This window comes from Nannospalax galili, unplaced genomic scaffold, assembly GCF_000622305.1.
Source record: "Nannospalax galili isolate Female #2095 unplaced genomic scaffold, S.galili_v1.0 scaffold25, whole genome shotgun sequence".
Classification (NCBI taxonomy): domain Eukaryota; kingdom Metazoa; phylum Chordata; class Mammalia; order Rodentia; family Spalacidae; genus Nannospalax; species Nannospalax galili.
In genome coordinates, this window is record NW_008355642.1 from 32647 (window position 1) to 47971 (window position 15325).

General features: G+C 35.6%; 1 protein-coding gene across 3 annotated transcripts in view; it reads right to left on the bottom strand.

Annotated features, from left to right (window-relative positions):
- Alg13 (ALG13 UDP-N-acetylglucosaminyltransferase subunit) overlaps positions 1–15325 on the bottom strand; it is a 77643-nt gene that overhangs the window by 20933 nt on the left and 41385 nt on the right. For all 3 annotated transcript variants that reach the window (XM_029556022.1, XM_029556023.1, XM_029556021.1), the window contains exons 12-22: positions 14251–14315; positions 13588–13688; positions 12255–12382; positions 10917–11163; positions 10444–10533; positions 10069–10210; positions 9380–9500; positions 8355–8387; positions 8205–8269; positions 2093–2164; positions 710–875 (exon numbers count right to left, since the gene is read on the bottom strand). In XM_029556022.1, the coding sequence (XP_029411882.1) occupies positions 710–875; positions 2093–2164; positions 8205–8269; positions 8355–8387; positions 9380–9500; positions 10069–10210; positions 10444–10533; positions 10917–11163; positions 12255–12382; positions 13588–13688; positions 14251–14315 (1230 nt within the window). The remainder of the gene's footprint in view (positions 1–709; positions 876–2092; positions 2165–8204; positions 8270–8354; positions 8388–9379; positions 9501–10068; positions 10211–10443; positions 10534–10916; positions 11164–12254; positions 12383–13587; positions 13689–14250; positions 14316–15325) is intronic.

The following is a 15325-nucleotide window of genomic DNA, read 5'->3' on the forward strand; positions in this document are numbered from 1 at the left end:
GAACCTCTTATTGGTTATGGTTGGCATTCCCAAGCTGACAAATAAGAAAGGTTCATAACTTATCCAATATTATACATCTAGTAAGTAGTAAAACAAGGATTATAACCCAGATTTCTTACATTCCAGACTTTAGTATTTATTTTGACATTTATAGGACAATGAGTCATTACAAAGGTATTTACAACAAATTTTTCAGAAATTTACTATATGAAGTAGGAAACATCCTAAGTCAATTCTTATCTAGTAACTCATAGGGCCAGCAAGATAGCCGAGTGGGTAAATGCACTTGATACACAGAGCTGGTGACCCGAGTTTGATTCCTGGAATGCATATAAAAGTGAAAGAGAGCTGACTTCATAGTTATCCTCTGTCCTCAGCAAGCCTCCCTACACATACAGTAAATAAAAATTAACTCAAAGTTGTAGAAACGAGTGTAAGTACTCAAATATCAAAGAGCAACTGATAGGCTTAAAATCTTATCAGAGCCCTATCTACAAAAAGAAAACCAAACAAACAGAACTGAAACTCTTTTCATTGAAACTCTTAAATCTCATGGATTCCTTAATGAGAGAAAAAACTTTATAAGTAGGTTAAACAGTCCTGCTTGTAGAAATTAAAGTAATACTACCTAATAAGTAAAATATCTCTATGTGCATAGTCATGAGTAGAAAAAGAGGCTTCCAAAGTAAATCAAGCACTAAAAACCAACCTGGACTGACTTGTGCAGGAGGAGGTACAAAGAGAGGTTGTACAGCATTCTGTGAGGAAACTGCGGAGGTACCACTAGCTTGATTAGCTTCTGTACAGTTAGGTAAGACTGGAGCTGGAGAATGAGTGGCACAGGAAGCTACAATGGCCGCAGAATTTCCCAGCACCTACACGAGGAAGGAAGGTTAGAATTCTCAAGTTTGGCTTCTCGAACGAAATTGGTCTGAGAAGTCAATCTTTATGAGCCTGACACAATACCTAATGCATTAACAAGGATCCTCAAGAAGTCAGTCTTTATACAAACGCTATATAAGGTTATTATTATTTTTTTTTTTTGCAAGATTTCCGGTTACTTTGAGAGCTTTTTTTTTTCTGTAAAGATAACACATTACTATGACTAAAAAAAAAAAAAAAAAATAAAACCATCAAATTGTATATAATGGTAAGTTTCCCTCCAGCTTCTGCTCTCCATCTGCCTAGGTGCCTTCTTCCTAAAAAGATAACCTCTGGGCTTCCTGCATATTAGTCCAGAGACTTGTACTATATACTCATTTTCTTTTACATATATAGTTCTTCACATAAACACTTCCTGTAAGCAGAAGAGATGTTCTGTATTTAATGTAACTTTATAACTTCATGGGACTATATTTTTTTTCTGCTTAGGACACAGTTCTTTAAGGTGACATACTAATTTCCAAGAGCACAAAGTTTATAAAATGTGCACAGAAATAATCAACAAACAGGCTCGTAAACACTGTCTTTTTCCATTTCCTGGCTTTCATCCATTCTGATCATCTAGAACTGCAAAGTCACCGGAGGTCTCTATGGCAACAAATCCTACTAGACTAGTGTTAATCTTTACCTGTTTAAGCCCTTGGCAGCAATGATACATAGCTCCTAGAAATGTTCTCTTTCCAGGGCTTCAATACAGTCTTCTACTTTTCCTTTTTCCTTAACTTTTCTGTAACTGTTCCTTCTCTATTCACTTTCTAAAATTTGGTGATCCACAGCCTGTTCTAGATGCTGTTCTCACATTTTTCCTTTCCCCCACTGGTTTCAGCTACCTTTTCTGTACAGACTCCCTAAACTCACAAGTTTCAGTAAATAAGAGACTTGACAAGTCATTTACTATTGATTCATGACATTAAAAGTTCACAGCAGACCATGAGTCTAATGGAGGCAAGCTGTGTCTGGAACGCAAGAGATGTTTTATCAAGTTGTTGAATGGATTTAATTACTGTGCCAGGCAACAGAAGGCACAATAATTCTTTAATGAATGTACCCAGCTGCTCAAAATCATGTTGAAGGGAAAGAAAAAGAAAAAATTCATTTTCATCTATTTAGACCACTATAAGTGACTGTTTGGCAACACTTTGAAGATTACCTTTTGGGGATAGTTGCATGAGGTAATTGTGTCCTGAGGAGACATAGAACATGGTCTTCTGTCCTGAAGAGACTTTAATGATTCAAAACATACATTTGAATAAAGGGAAATCAAGAAAACAAACAATATAAAAATGAAACATCTTATTTGTTTCAATATCAAAAACTAAATGATTAAGGTCTGTGCTGAAATTATCACACAAGTCCCTGATTTAGTTAACTACTCTCTTAACAGGTTACAGAGGTCATCCCTACATCCAATGTAGACTCATTGTAAAAACTAAAATGTAAATAAAGATTGAAATCTAAACTTTCTTTGTGGCCCTTCTTCCCTAAAAAAAATTTCAAACACTAACACTAACAATACCTTTGAGATAAAGCCTTCTATATGAAGATGTGGCCTGGGACAAGACTAGGGTAACTGGTTTATCAGGTATAAACTATAAGGCATGATTTAAGAGACATTAGTAATATTCAAATACATTTTCCTCTGATTTAAGCCCATGACTTCATGAAAGATGACTCTGAAAGGTTCAGACTCGTGTATGATACAAGTAGAGTAACAGGCAGAGCGGAACATACGGAGGCACTAAAAATGGTGGTAATGTGATAAAATAAATTCAGAACAAAATGGAATGCGAGAAGTAAATTTAAAAAGAATGTCCCCTCTTGTCAACCACAATGGGCAAGTTTTTTACTTACCTTTTCATTTGGATAGCTATTTCAAGAGATGGTATTTTTATTATTTTTTAAATTGGATTTTTGAGATAGAGCGTCCCTAGAGCCCCACCTGGCCTTGATCTCAGGGATCCACCTGTCTCTGCCTCCAGAGGGCTTGAATTAAAGGCATGAACTACAACGCCCAGGATAAGAGATGGTGGGGATATTTTTATATTTATCATTTTTATTTCACATGTATGAGCATATTGCTTGCATGTATGTAAGTGCACCTGTGTCATGCAATGCCCTCGGAGGTCAGAAGAAAGCATCAGAATCCTTGGAAATGGAGTGACAGATGGCTGTTAGCCACCATGTGCGTGCAAGAACTGAACCCTCTACAAGAACCACCAGTGTTCTTAATCACTGAGCCACCTCTCCAGCACCAAGAGATGGTGTTTTCAAAAGCACATGGTATAAATGTTATGGTGCGGGGAAAAAAAATTAATGTATCAGTTTTTATCCCCTTCCTAAGACGTATTTTTTTTTAAATGTAAAAATTCAATACATGAAGTTAGTAAGGTTAAGATTAATCCTAAGTAGAAAATCTCAATGTTTAAGGTCTTCACAAATATTCCAATTCTCCTAGGTATATGTTAGGAAGGCCCTTTCAGTGCCAATATCACATTATGCGAAATAAGTCAGATGCAAAAAGAAAAAAATTGCATGTTTCTTTTATATGTGGAAACTTTTAAAAAACTGAATAAAATAATGAAGACCTGGAAGCAGAAGAGGAATGATTAAGGACTGGAAAGGAGTCTTAGGAAAGAGGAGGGTGGGAAAACATGGACATGATCAATGCATGATATATGCATGAACAGCATCAGTGAAACTCATTAATTTGCACAAGTACCATGCCAATAATAGTAATGAAATGAAAAATAAAGTTAGGCATGGCTTGTGAATTGCTGGCCACTGAAAAGTGAAATATCTTAATGATCAATATTTAATTTCTTGTCTTTTGTCTTGCTGAGATGATTGTCAAAGTATAAGTCTATCAACTTGCATCCAAGTGACTACAATGAAGTCCACTATCAACCGCACTAACATGTTAACATAGGAAGTACAACTTCCTATCTCTTAACAGCCCTGAGATTTGATGGGTTGTTGCAACATAACCTAGCTTAACTAAAACAGAAATTGATAACTAGAAATAGGATGCTTCTGTAATGCAAAACTAACTGGGAAGATTATGATGAAAGTAAGTACTGGCATTATGAATGCCAGTAGTGTTCTGATTCTTGCTTGGAGAGTTTAGTAAGGTCTTTTCAGACAGAAGTGCACAAGAATGAATTAGTAGTTTATAGGTTAGAATGAAAGAGACAAAGAGTCCTTCCATATAGGAATTCACAGGGAACAATTTACAGAGCAACTATTTCAACTCTACGCTATGCAAGATAAAACAAAAGCTTTGAGATGAAGAAAACTGGCAACAAATGCTGGTGAGGATATGCGGAAAGGGGAATCCTTATTCACTGTTGGTGGGATTTGCAAATTGGTGCAGTCACTATGAAAATCAGTGTGGAGTATTCTCAAAAAACTAAAAACATGTATGGCAGAATACATGAAGTCTGGTGGGGGAATGGAGGAGGCATGGATGGAGGAGGATGTCTAAATTTGATTAAGAACTGCTGTATGAAATTACAAAAGCACGATAAAAACATTTTTAAGAAAAGAAAACTAAAAAGAGATCTACCATACGGCCCAGCTACAGTACTCCTTGGCATATACCCAAAGGATTCAATAGTCTCCTACAGAGATACTTGATCACCCATGTTTGTTTCTGCTCTTTTCACAATACCTAGGAAATGAAAACAGCCTAAATGTCCCTCAACTGATGAATGGATAATGAAAACATGGTACATTTACACAATGGAGTTCTATTCAGCAGTAAAGAAAGATGAAATCATGAAATTTGTGGCTAAATGGATGGAACTAGAAACTGTAAGAATAAAGAATAAAATCATGAAATTTGTAGGTAAATGGATGGAACGATACAGTGTTATACTGAATGATGTAACCCAGACTCAAAAAGACAAGTGATGCATGTTCCCTCTCATTTGTGGATCTTAGCTCCAAATCCTTAGATGTGAGTATATATCCTAAAGTAAACACAGGAGTCAAGAAAGTGGAAAAGATTCATGGAAGACAGTGGAAGGTCAAGAGAGGGGGACAGTAGGACACAGGCATTATCAAGCAGAAAATGGGGAAAATAAGGGGCACTTAAACTGGGGGAGAATGGATGGCTATAAAGGAACAGAGAGAAAGAAAGAGATGAAAATACTTCGGTATGTGAAAAACCATATGGAAATGTATTATTTTGTAAGTATACTGAAAAATACACATGTAATATATACGTGAGTGCATGGGTATCACTGAATGGGCTACCTAACAAAAATCACAGTGCCAAGCAAAGGAAACCTCCCTTCAAATTGTTACTCAAGGTAGTCTAAGAGACTCCCAAAATAATACACATGACTGTAACAGCCCTTGGTTGCTAAACCTGAAGACCCTATTGCTGAAGACACCACATACTTTGGACACAGGACTTGAAGCAACTGAACTAAAACTGACCTGAAAGCCTCTTCCCTGAAGACTAGCTCTCACACTTTCAGAAGGTGTTAATGTAAGCTGATGAGGGAGGAAAAAAACAATGGTCCTACCTAGCTGTACAGCCTACAAATCACAGTAACTGGCCCAGAAAAATCAGTTCTCTAGGTGCAATAATGGCACTTTTATGTTGAGGGTAATCAACAACTTTCTAACTAGACTTAAGGCCCCCTCCATAGGAGGGAATTTATACTTGGTACTATACACATAACTAAGCACAAATAGTGGAAGAGGTCATAGACCCTAGAGCAGAATCTACTACTGCCATTTTCCCAGACCAATGTAATTTCTTACTATATTCTAAATACATATCCTTATACTCACAGACAAGTGCAGTAGCTCTCAGCACTTACTAAAACTTCTCTTTGCAACAGATGGAGTCTATTAAAGCTCCACAGCTGAGCAAAAGGCAAACAGTAAGCAACTGTGTGGTGCCTAGACCCAATTAATACATCTATAATGCATCTGTTATACCTAAGGCTCAGGGAGCATCATGGAAGAATGGATGAAAAGACTGTAAACTAAGGGAACAAAACACCTGCTAATAGATAATGAATTCTAGATATGAAAGGGAAGCTGCACCCATAAAATCGCCACAATACTGTAGCCTAACAAGATTTGCATAATGACAAAACAGGTAACATGCCAATGCGGATGGGGGAATCTTCATGGAGCCCCACCTCTAGACAAAGAGTTACAGGCAATCAACAGAAACTAACAGTGGGAGAATCAGTTTAATCCAGAGTCTAGTCCGTGAGAAGTGGTCAGTCCTAAACACATGAACACACGAGCATCATTAGATGGACTCTGTGCAATATATTAAGAGCACTGGCTGCTCTTGCAGAGGACCCAGGTTTGATTCTCAGCACCCACATGGTGGCTAATAACATCCCTAATCCAATTCAGGAGATCTGTTCTGACCTCCGTAGGCACTGCACAACACAGGTCCACTTATATACACGCAGGCAATACACTCATACACATAAAATAAAAATAGTAAAAAAATGTTTAAAGGAAAAGAAATTGAAAGGGACATGGGAAGAGTTGGAGGGGGTACTGAGAGGGGTAGAAATGATGCAAATACAATACTCATGTATGAAATTCTCAAAAAATATAATTAAAATAGTAAAACTAAGGGCTAGAGAAATGGCTCAGCTGTTAAAGAGTACTGACTGCTCTTGCAGAGGACCCAGGTTGAGTTCCCAGCACCCACCTAACAACCATCCGTAACTCCATTTCCAGGGAATCTGATGTCCTCTTCTGGCCTTCAAGGGCACTGCAGGACATGGGTACACTTACATACGTGTAGGAAAAGCACTCATAGACATAAAATTAAATAAAAAAACGAAAATAAACATAATAAATCTTTGAATGACCAAAAAGTTAAAACTCAACTCCACAGGATGAATCAAATCATTAAGATCTGTGTGCATCACGATGTGTCAAAGCAATAGGTAAAATAGGAATATGTACAGTAAATCTCATATTCAGATAAAATTATTCATGGAAAAGTTTCTTAAGGTATGGCTTTTCTTCTATCCATGCCTGATAAACACTTGCAACCAAGCAGGAAGAGCAGATACAATAAAGAAAACCATCATAGCAAATCTAATTAGTACCTCTCTATAAAAAAATTCATAAATATGGTTACTGAAATATAAAACTAAACAGAATCTCAATTAATCTCATGTAAAGGGACTATAAATCAGAACCATGCAAGTGAAATAAAACAATTCTTGGGTCCCCAATCTTCTGTAGGATGAAAACAGTACTCACTTTCCAAGAATGATTCTTCTTCAATTCACACTTCAAATATGGCCAATGAAGGGCAGGCTTTGGTGTAATTAAGAGCCCTCACACACCATAACAGTCCTCACACAATAGGGGCAGAGGGACACACTCAACAGACCCTCATAATGTCTGCCTGTATAATCTCAGATTTGCTACAAATCAGTAATTGTTTCTCCTATATTCCTGAATTCTAAATAGAAATTTTATTGTAAATTTTCATCTTTTGCTCCACTATTGTAAATTGCGCTGTGAGGGTGGGGTAAGACTTTCTATTTTTAGTTTTTTACTTCAAGAACAAGATGGGCCCTGTAGCTGAATCCAATATAGACTCTACACATTATCTGGATAAATTCTGGGATTTGCATTTGATTATACTGAGTGGCACTTTTAGGTGGCCTTTTTGAGGGCAATATCCAGTATTTTTTTCTGTGGGAAGGGTATCAAAATGAATATATAGTTCTTAGTCCTATCAAAATATTCTCAACCTTCTGCTTTCCAGGGACAGAGAACTCAGGGTATTTAGTAGGATATGCCTTGGGTAGTGAAATGAAAGAGCAATCTGTGTCATCTCCAGTGGATGCTATAAAAACAAGTACATCATTTATTACTTTTTATTTCCTGCCTTGCCAAACACAGATTAAAGGTCTCATCAGAATGGGTCCCTAAGTCAGCTCTACTATAGTCTCACCTGCATATCCAGTATAACCAAGAAGCAAACTTCTGCTACAGTTAGACTTACACTTCATTCTGACTGACTGAAACATAAGTTTGTCATTGTCAGTGTTAGAATTTCCTCTTCTATCAGTTCACATTAAAAATATTCCTAAACAGATTGAGTTCATAAAAATATGATCTTAAATGAGTTAATTTCTACATTTCAATTTTATATACAAAATGGGAACATGAACTGACTCACAGGTTGCTTTGATTTAGATATATTTATATGCATAACTCTTAGAACAGTAGCCTAGTGTTTACTGTTATTAAATACCTACCAGGTTTGCTGTAGATACAGTTGTGCTATACACACCAGGAGATTCATAGCCTGGTTCTAGAGGACCTAGCCAAAGTAAAAAATGAGCATTATTTTATTTGAAAATCCATTAATAATGAAGAACATCAAATTACATCTAGATTGCACTAACCAGAAGGATAAGGATAATCTTCATGATATCCTCCTAGAAAAAAAAGAAATAAGTATGTGTACATAGATCTTTTTCACTCAGTAGTCAAATGGCCAACATTTGCTTTTTTAAATTTTATGAACATATTTTCAAAACTATTAAGTGCTTGAAAGTGATTTGAGCTTTCATATTAGTCAACAGACTGAAGCCAGAGATAAAGAGTACAAATTTCTGCTCAAAATTCCCTTAGGTGTCAAGAATATTTTATTCTATGTAACAGGAAAGAGTACTAGAGGAAATTAATATTCATTAAAAATGCCTCCCACTTCCTTAAGACACACAATCCTTCAGAATTGTTTCAATCCACAGATATCGTTGACCAGTAAACGGTAAAAAATAAATACACTCCATAGTGCTAGATGACATAACTGTTAAAGGAATATATGCATATAGCTTTAAAGACAAATCCCAGTTTGGTATATATAAAGAATGGGGTTTCTTTCAGGGATGATGAAACCATGGGGATGATTATTTGAATTTGAATATAGGAGAAAAAAATACACTTACTGTAAACTTTGAATGAGTGAATTTTGATGTGTAAAATTGTATCTTGAAGTTAGAAAACTATACCTCTGATATTTATTACTATTTATATTTATTTTTATGCATTAGCTATATCATTGACCTTTGAAACTCAATTTCCTCATATATTAAACATCTGTGCTATTTCTCCAACAAATACAGTAATGACTACATTAAATCATAATTACTGGAATGGCTAGTATATAGGATTCAATAAATAGTAATATACAGTGCTCAAGTTCTTTGGGTTACATGGGTTACAGGGATTAAACTTAGGTCATCAGGCTTGCATGGCAAGTACTTTTTATACCCAGTGAGCCATCTCACTGGTCCCAAACATATAAATCTTTATAAATCTTTCAAGCTACCAGAAAAGGGTAAAATACCAAGTCAGTATTTCTGAGCTCTGACATACAAAAGTCACAAGAATCATTTTTTCAAAAATTGCATAGTGACTGACTCACCATTATCACACTGGTTATTGGTCACTTCTAAATTCACAGTCGATTTGCCCGAGTTATGGCCCTGCCTTGCAGCACAGTATTCTGAAGTAACAGGAACTACTGTAGGGTGACCTTCATGGTTCTGTACCAAAGACATAAACACACATGCAGTTCTTCCTACAGTCAGAAAAAAAAAGGCTAAAAAAAATGTTCTGAAGTAAAGAAGCTAAAAACTAAACCATGGACTACTACCCTAAGTATGCGAATATTTCAAATTTACTACTGGAATCCGAAATACATGAAGCAATAAAACAGAAAACGTTAACTCAAATATAGGCAAAACTGTCTACCTGTTTCTCCTTCTCTAAAAGCAGGAGATTTTAAAAAAATCTCTTTTCAACATTATATGCTCTAAGTTCCATGATTTCTGATAAGGCTTTACTTGATTCTTCACACAAAATTGTTAAAAGTTAAGGCTGAGGATGTAGATCAAATGTAGAGTGTGTGTGTGTGTAAGGCCCTAAGAAGGACCTAGGGCTTTTCTTGATTGTTCACATAAAAATGTAAAAATTAGAGCTGAGGCTATAGATCGAATGTAGAGTAGGTATAAGGCCCTATGTTTGATCCTTGGGCCCTGAGGGGGGGCATCATGTAACATTTCTTCATAGGGCCTTTAAAAAAAACAAATGGTGACATTCTCACCCACTTACAGGCAAAGTTGAATAAGCACTCTCATTCCCTTCTTCAAGTGCATAAAAAGTAACAGTTTCTTCCAAACCATTCCCTGGGGTAAAGCCATACTGGCATTCCTTATTCATACAATGCATCTGACGGTGAGTACGCCTAAAAGAACTGTCGTGTGGAAAGCAAAAAGGAGAAATAGGTTAAAATATGATAGTAACTCATTTCTAATTTCTCAGTAATAAACACCTCAAACTTCAATATTCCTTCATGATAAAAAGCCAACATCCTTTCAAAGCTGATTTTTTTTTTTTAAAAAAAAAAACATTAGTCCACAGTATCATAGCAATAAAATCATATATACCATTTTCCCCTGACTTTCAACACATTAAAAAAACACTTACCGAGACCTATAAGAGACATTATCATAGCTGTGGCAACACCTTCTACCTGGGCCAGGGTAAAACCCAACTTTAGGACTTGGCATGTTGTGCCTATTAATTGAGATGAAAGAAAGAAAAAGCAAAACAATTATTTAATTGTCAGTCTCAATAGGTAAATAGATGTAACACACCTTTCTGAAAACATTCACTAGAAAGACGTTTGCCCTGGTATTAGGCATATCCATCATTAATGGATACAATAGTATATATATATAAGGTCACTCATTTTTATGACATCCTATTCAGTCATATTTTTGTAGACCACGAAAATACTAATATGCTAAAGATTGACAAGAATTTATGCCTGAGCTCTATGCTCTATTTTGGCACAAAGTATAAAAGCAGTATTTCTCAATTCTACTATAATTCAGTCTAGAAGTTATTTAGAAGACAGACAAAAATGCACATTGTCATGAAAATCAATGAATTCTCACCCGGGCATCCCATATCCCCGACCTTGTCTCTGAGATGAATGTGGAGAATAGAAATGTTCACTGGACATAATATGGCCAGCAGTCTGTGGGTAGTGCAGTAGAGGGTCATGTCCATAATGCACACTATGCTCAAGCCTGGGCGTGAAGAGGGGGTCTCCTCTGCTGTAAGCCATAGTCATATAAATCTCTTTCCCTCGAACTTTCTTAAAGAATTTCTTCCGTTGCTTCATGCTCATCTCTGACACAACTTTAAGAAAGCAAATACATAGTAAATAAGTTTCATAGAAGAAGTAAAAGGTCCTAGTGTTCTTCCACCTTCATAGGATCTTAAACTGCCAGATGCTTTTCTTAGAAATAAATCAAGTAAGTATGTAAGAGGGGAATTTTTGCAGTTTTCAAGGATGTACTAGACCTTTTGGAAGGGCCAAACAAGCAAGCAATTTCTGTGTTGATGGGTATGTCAGTACTCTCTTTAGTACACATTTTTTGGTCATTGAAAAATACTGAGTAATCTAGTCACATTATTATTCTTAAAAAATTATGCCAAATATATATAATCTTGCTTCCTAGTTCCTCAAAAAAATTTTTAATCTATACCAGTTAAAGTTTGCATGAAATCCCCTAGAAAAGTAGTTTCTTAATCAAGGACAATTTTGCCACCTCCCTTCTACAGAGTACATCAAACAATGCCTAAAGACCACTTTTGTAGTTTATAATAAACAGAAAGAGCTGCTAGAAATTATTGGATAGAAATCGAGAATCACAGGCTACCCCCTCCTCCCCAACAAAGCATTAGCCATCCCAAAGCACAGTAGTATAGAAGAAACCCTATTCTACAACAGATCATATGACTTCTGTGCTGGTTAGGTTTCATCAATTTGACACAAACTACTAACATATGTGAAGAAGGCATCTCAGCTGAGGAATTAGCTCCTTTGGATTGGCCAAGATCGTGTCTATGAGGCATTTTCTTAATTGTAAATTGACATATAGGAGGTCCCAGCCCACTGTGAATGGTGCCATCCCAGAGCACGTTGACCTCGGCTCTATAAGAAAGGTAACTGAGAAAGCTATTATGCAGCATTCCTGTTGTCTTTGCTTCAGTTCCTGCCTCTAGGTTCCTGTCTTGGCTTCCCTCAATGATAGACTGTTAACTTGTAAGCTGAAATAAACCAATTCCTGCCCAAGTGGCTTTTGGTCATGGTATTTATCATAGCAACATAAAGGAAACTAGAACAATATACCTTTAAAAAAGTACAATGTTGGTAAGTAAAAGGAGCTACAAAAAGGAAAAAAAAAAAAAAAAAAAACTAAAAGAAAACCCTTTAGGATACAAACCTATTTCTGGGAAATAACCTCCAGTTATTTTTGGATAACCTCTTCCTTGTCGACTTGTCATGACACTCCACGAAGGAAAAAGTGCCAGTTGGGTAACAGGTTTTAAGTTAGCCAGAGGAAGCGAATGCCTTGAAATGAAAGGTACTATGAAGCCAATGCAGAACATATTCAACTCTCGTTCAGTACACATACTCCAATTCTCCTGCTTCACTATTTAGCACATTTTCCTTAAACATATTACACTAGCTTTCCTATTCATTTGTTTGAGTTGTTTCTTAGCCTAGACAACCTAAGAGGAGTTTATACAATTTAACAGCTGTCTGTAGTGCCTATAGTTCACATGTAGAAGAAATATCATAGTAGACTATATCAGCTCACAGAGATTTGCTTCCTCTCCCTGAAAGAGGATCATTTCCTAACCTCACTCACATTGGTCTTAGCTACCTAAACCACTTGCTTTAGTCAATAAAATGTAGGATGTTTTAAGGAACATCAAGTGCTATAACATCCTTATGTTTTCCTTGCCTCTGATTGTGAATGCTCATTTCAAAACAGAGCTTCTGGCCTCTATGCTTGATGGCTTAGGCCTGAAACTGAGTATAAACACAAGCTCAAGGCTAGCCTGGTCAACTAGTGATACCCTGTCCATACTGTATGTCCTGGGCATACAGTTCAGTGGTAAAGTGTTTGTCTACCAAGTTCAAGGTCCTAGGTCCATATCCCAAACCAAATAAAATAAAAAATGAAAGCCTGATTGACTTAGGCTTCTTTAACTGACTCACTATGAACACTGTAAATGAGAGATTAACTTTATTGTTTTAAGCTGCCGGAATTACAATTATATTAGCATTACATGAAAACATTATTAATTCAAATTCATATTTGACTCCAGAATAAATTCTCTTCTCTCCTTTAAAATAAATTCAAATTCTTGGGCCTTACCTCATATTTATTAAGAAATTTAGTGGACTGGGTTCAATTTATGTTTTCAAAGGGCTCTGGGCAAAGTATGAAAACAAATGGAGTAATTCATCTTGATACTGACAGAAGCTCAACAAACCATCTTTCAAATTACTCTGAATAGTTTTATATGAAACTTCTGTTGTACTTAATGTAATATATCTAATAAATTGGCAATGCCTAGGATTTCGGAATTTTTATATGTGATACCTTTATTAGACTTCACACTTTAACAGATAACATTATTATTCAAAATAATTAGGTCAGCAGATACAATTTTTGTCCTCTCACTAGCATCCTGGTAATTCTCAGCTCAATGTGAAAAGGCACCAAGAGCCAAAGATTTTATGAACTTAAATTACTATATTCTTACCTTTCTGCCAATTCTTCAATAAAAACTGTTACTGATTTTTTATCATTTCCAATTTCTTGAATGTGAGCATTATAGTATTTTCCACCTGGTTCCAAACAAACCTGAAAAATAGGAAGAAATCATTAATCTATCAATGTATCTGGCCTTATACACTGACAGGTCTGTCTTTAGGGAAAAAAAAAATACCATTTTTATCCAAATGGAATTCAGTGTCTACTTTTTCAATCTAATTGAGACCATGGCTAGTTTAGGTGATTAGAGGAAGCATATACTGGCTTACATCTACTCAGGACAAAAGTTTGCAATTAATATTTAACACAATATGAACAATGAAATCTTTTTTATAAGCATTTTATAAGGAAGTCTTGATCACAGGGATTATTTTCTTGTTATTGCTGCTGGGCATCAAAACAAGTACCTTAGGCATGCTTGGAAAGGGTTCTACCATTGAGTTATATTCCCAATCCTTGTTGTTTTTCAGACAAGGTATTGCTATAACTATATAGCTCAGCCTGCCCTTGAATGTATGATCCTCTTTCCTCAGTTTCCCGAGTGCTAGGATGGCAGATACTGATTACCATACCCAGCTTGAGTGATTCACATTAATGATTAAAACTACAATCTTGTAGAAACAAATCATTAATCTTCAAAGAAGAAACAAACCTGACACTTGTCTCCTAAATAGTACTGTCTCCCAGCATACTCCATGTAATCTGATTTTTGAAGTTCTATTAAAAAAGAAAAATGATTAACACTCAATTTTAAATGGTGCCTTTTTTATTGTATATCATTTGATTTCCTATTTTACTTTTATCACAATGTATTTGATGATGTTTTCATTAGAAGGAGAAATCAGGAAAGAAAAGTCCTTAAGGACCATCCTAATAACCTTGATAGGTTAATATTATACTCAATTTAAACATACTTCCCAGAATAGTTCTGTACTTTAAAGCACAGATAAGTAGAAACTAATTAGTTTTAATCTTAGATTTGGTCAAACTCTAAAAAGGTAGAATTTGAAAGTAACGCCAAGCAGTCTCATGCATGTGTATAGATGCATTTGCATGTATGTATTTAATTTACTTATGTTACACAAGGTCTTAACCTCATTCTAATTAACTACACTAGGTTCACAAACATTCAAGGAGTTGAATGTAAAACATTATATGCTTACAATCTGGACAGTATTTTAAGGCCTTTTTTGATTAATTCAGTTATACAGAGAAACTATGATCTATTTCAAAGGTTGGTAGATATATTCTGTAAAGAGCCAGACAGAAAATATTTTATATTTCCTGGGCCACAGAGACAGTCAAAAGTACTCAATGTTAGGACTGGTAAGATGACTCATCAGGTAGAAATGCTTGCCACTGAACTCTCAATTTGCCCTCTGTTCTCTACACATGTACCGTGGAAGGCATGAGCTCACACATACATACATACACAAAACTAAATGTATTTAAATTTTTAATAAATAAAAGTATTCAATTCTCCTATAAAACAATGAAATTTTAATGTGTCACAATATAATCTACTTTCAGCTTTCCTTTGCCATCTAAAAATGAAAAGACCATTCTTAGTTCATGGACTAAACAAAACAGGTTGTAGGTCAGATATCCATAGTTTGGTGCTATTTATTAATTACAGGTATTCATAATACTTAAACTTAAGATGAGTTTGTTCTAGCCACTAAAACTGTATTGTACTCAGATATCCATAGGATATCCCCATATCACCA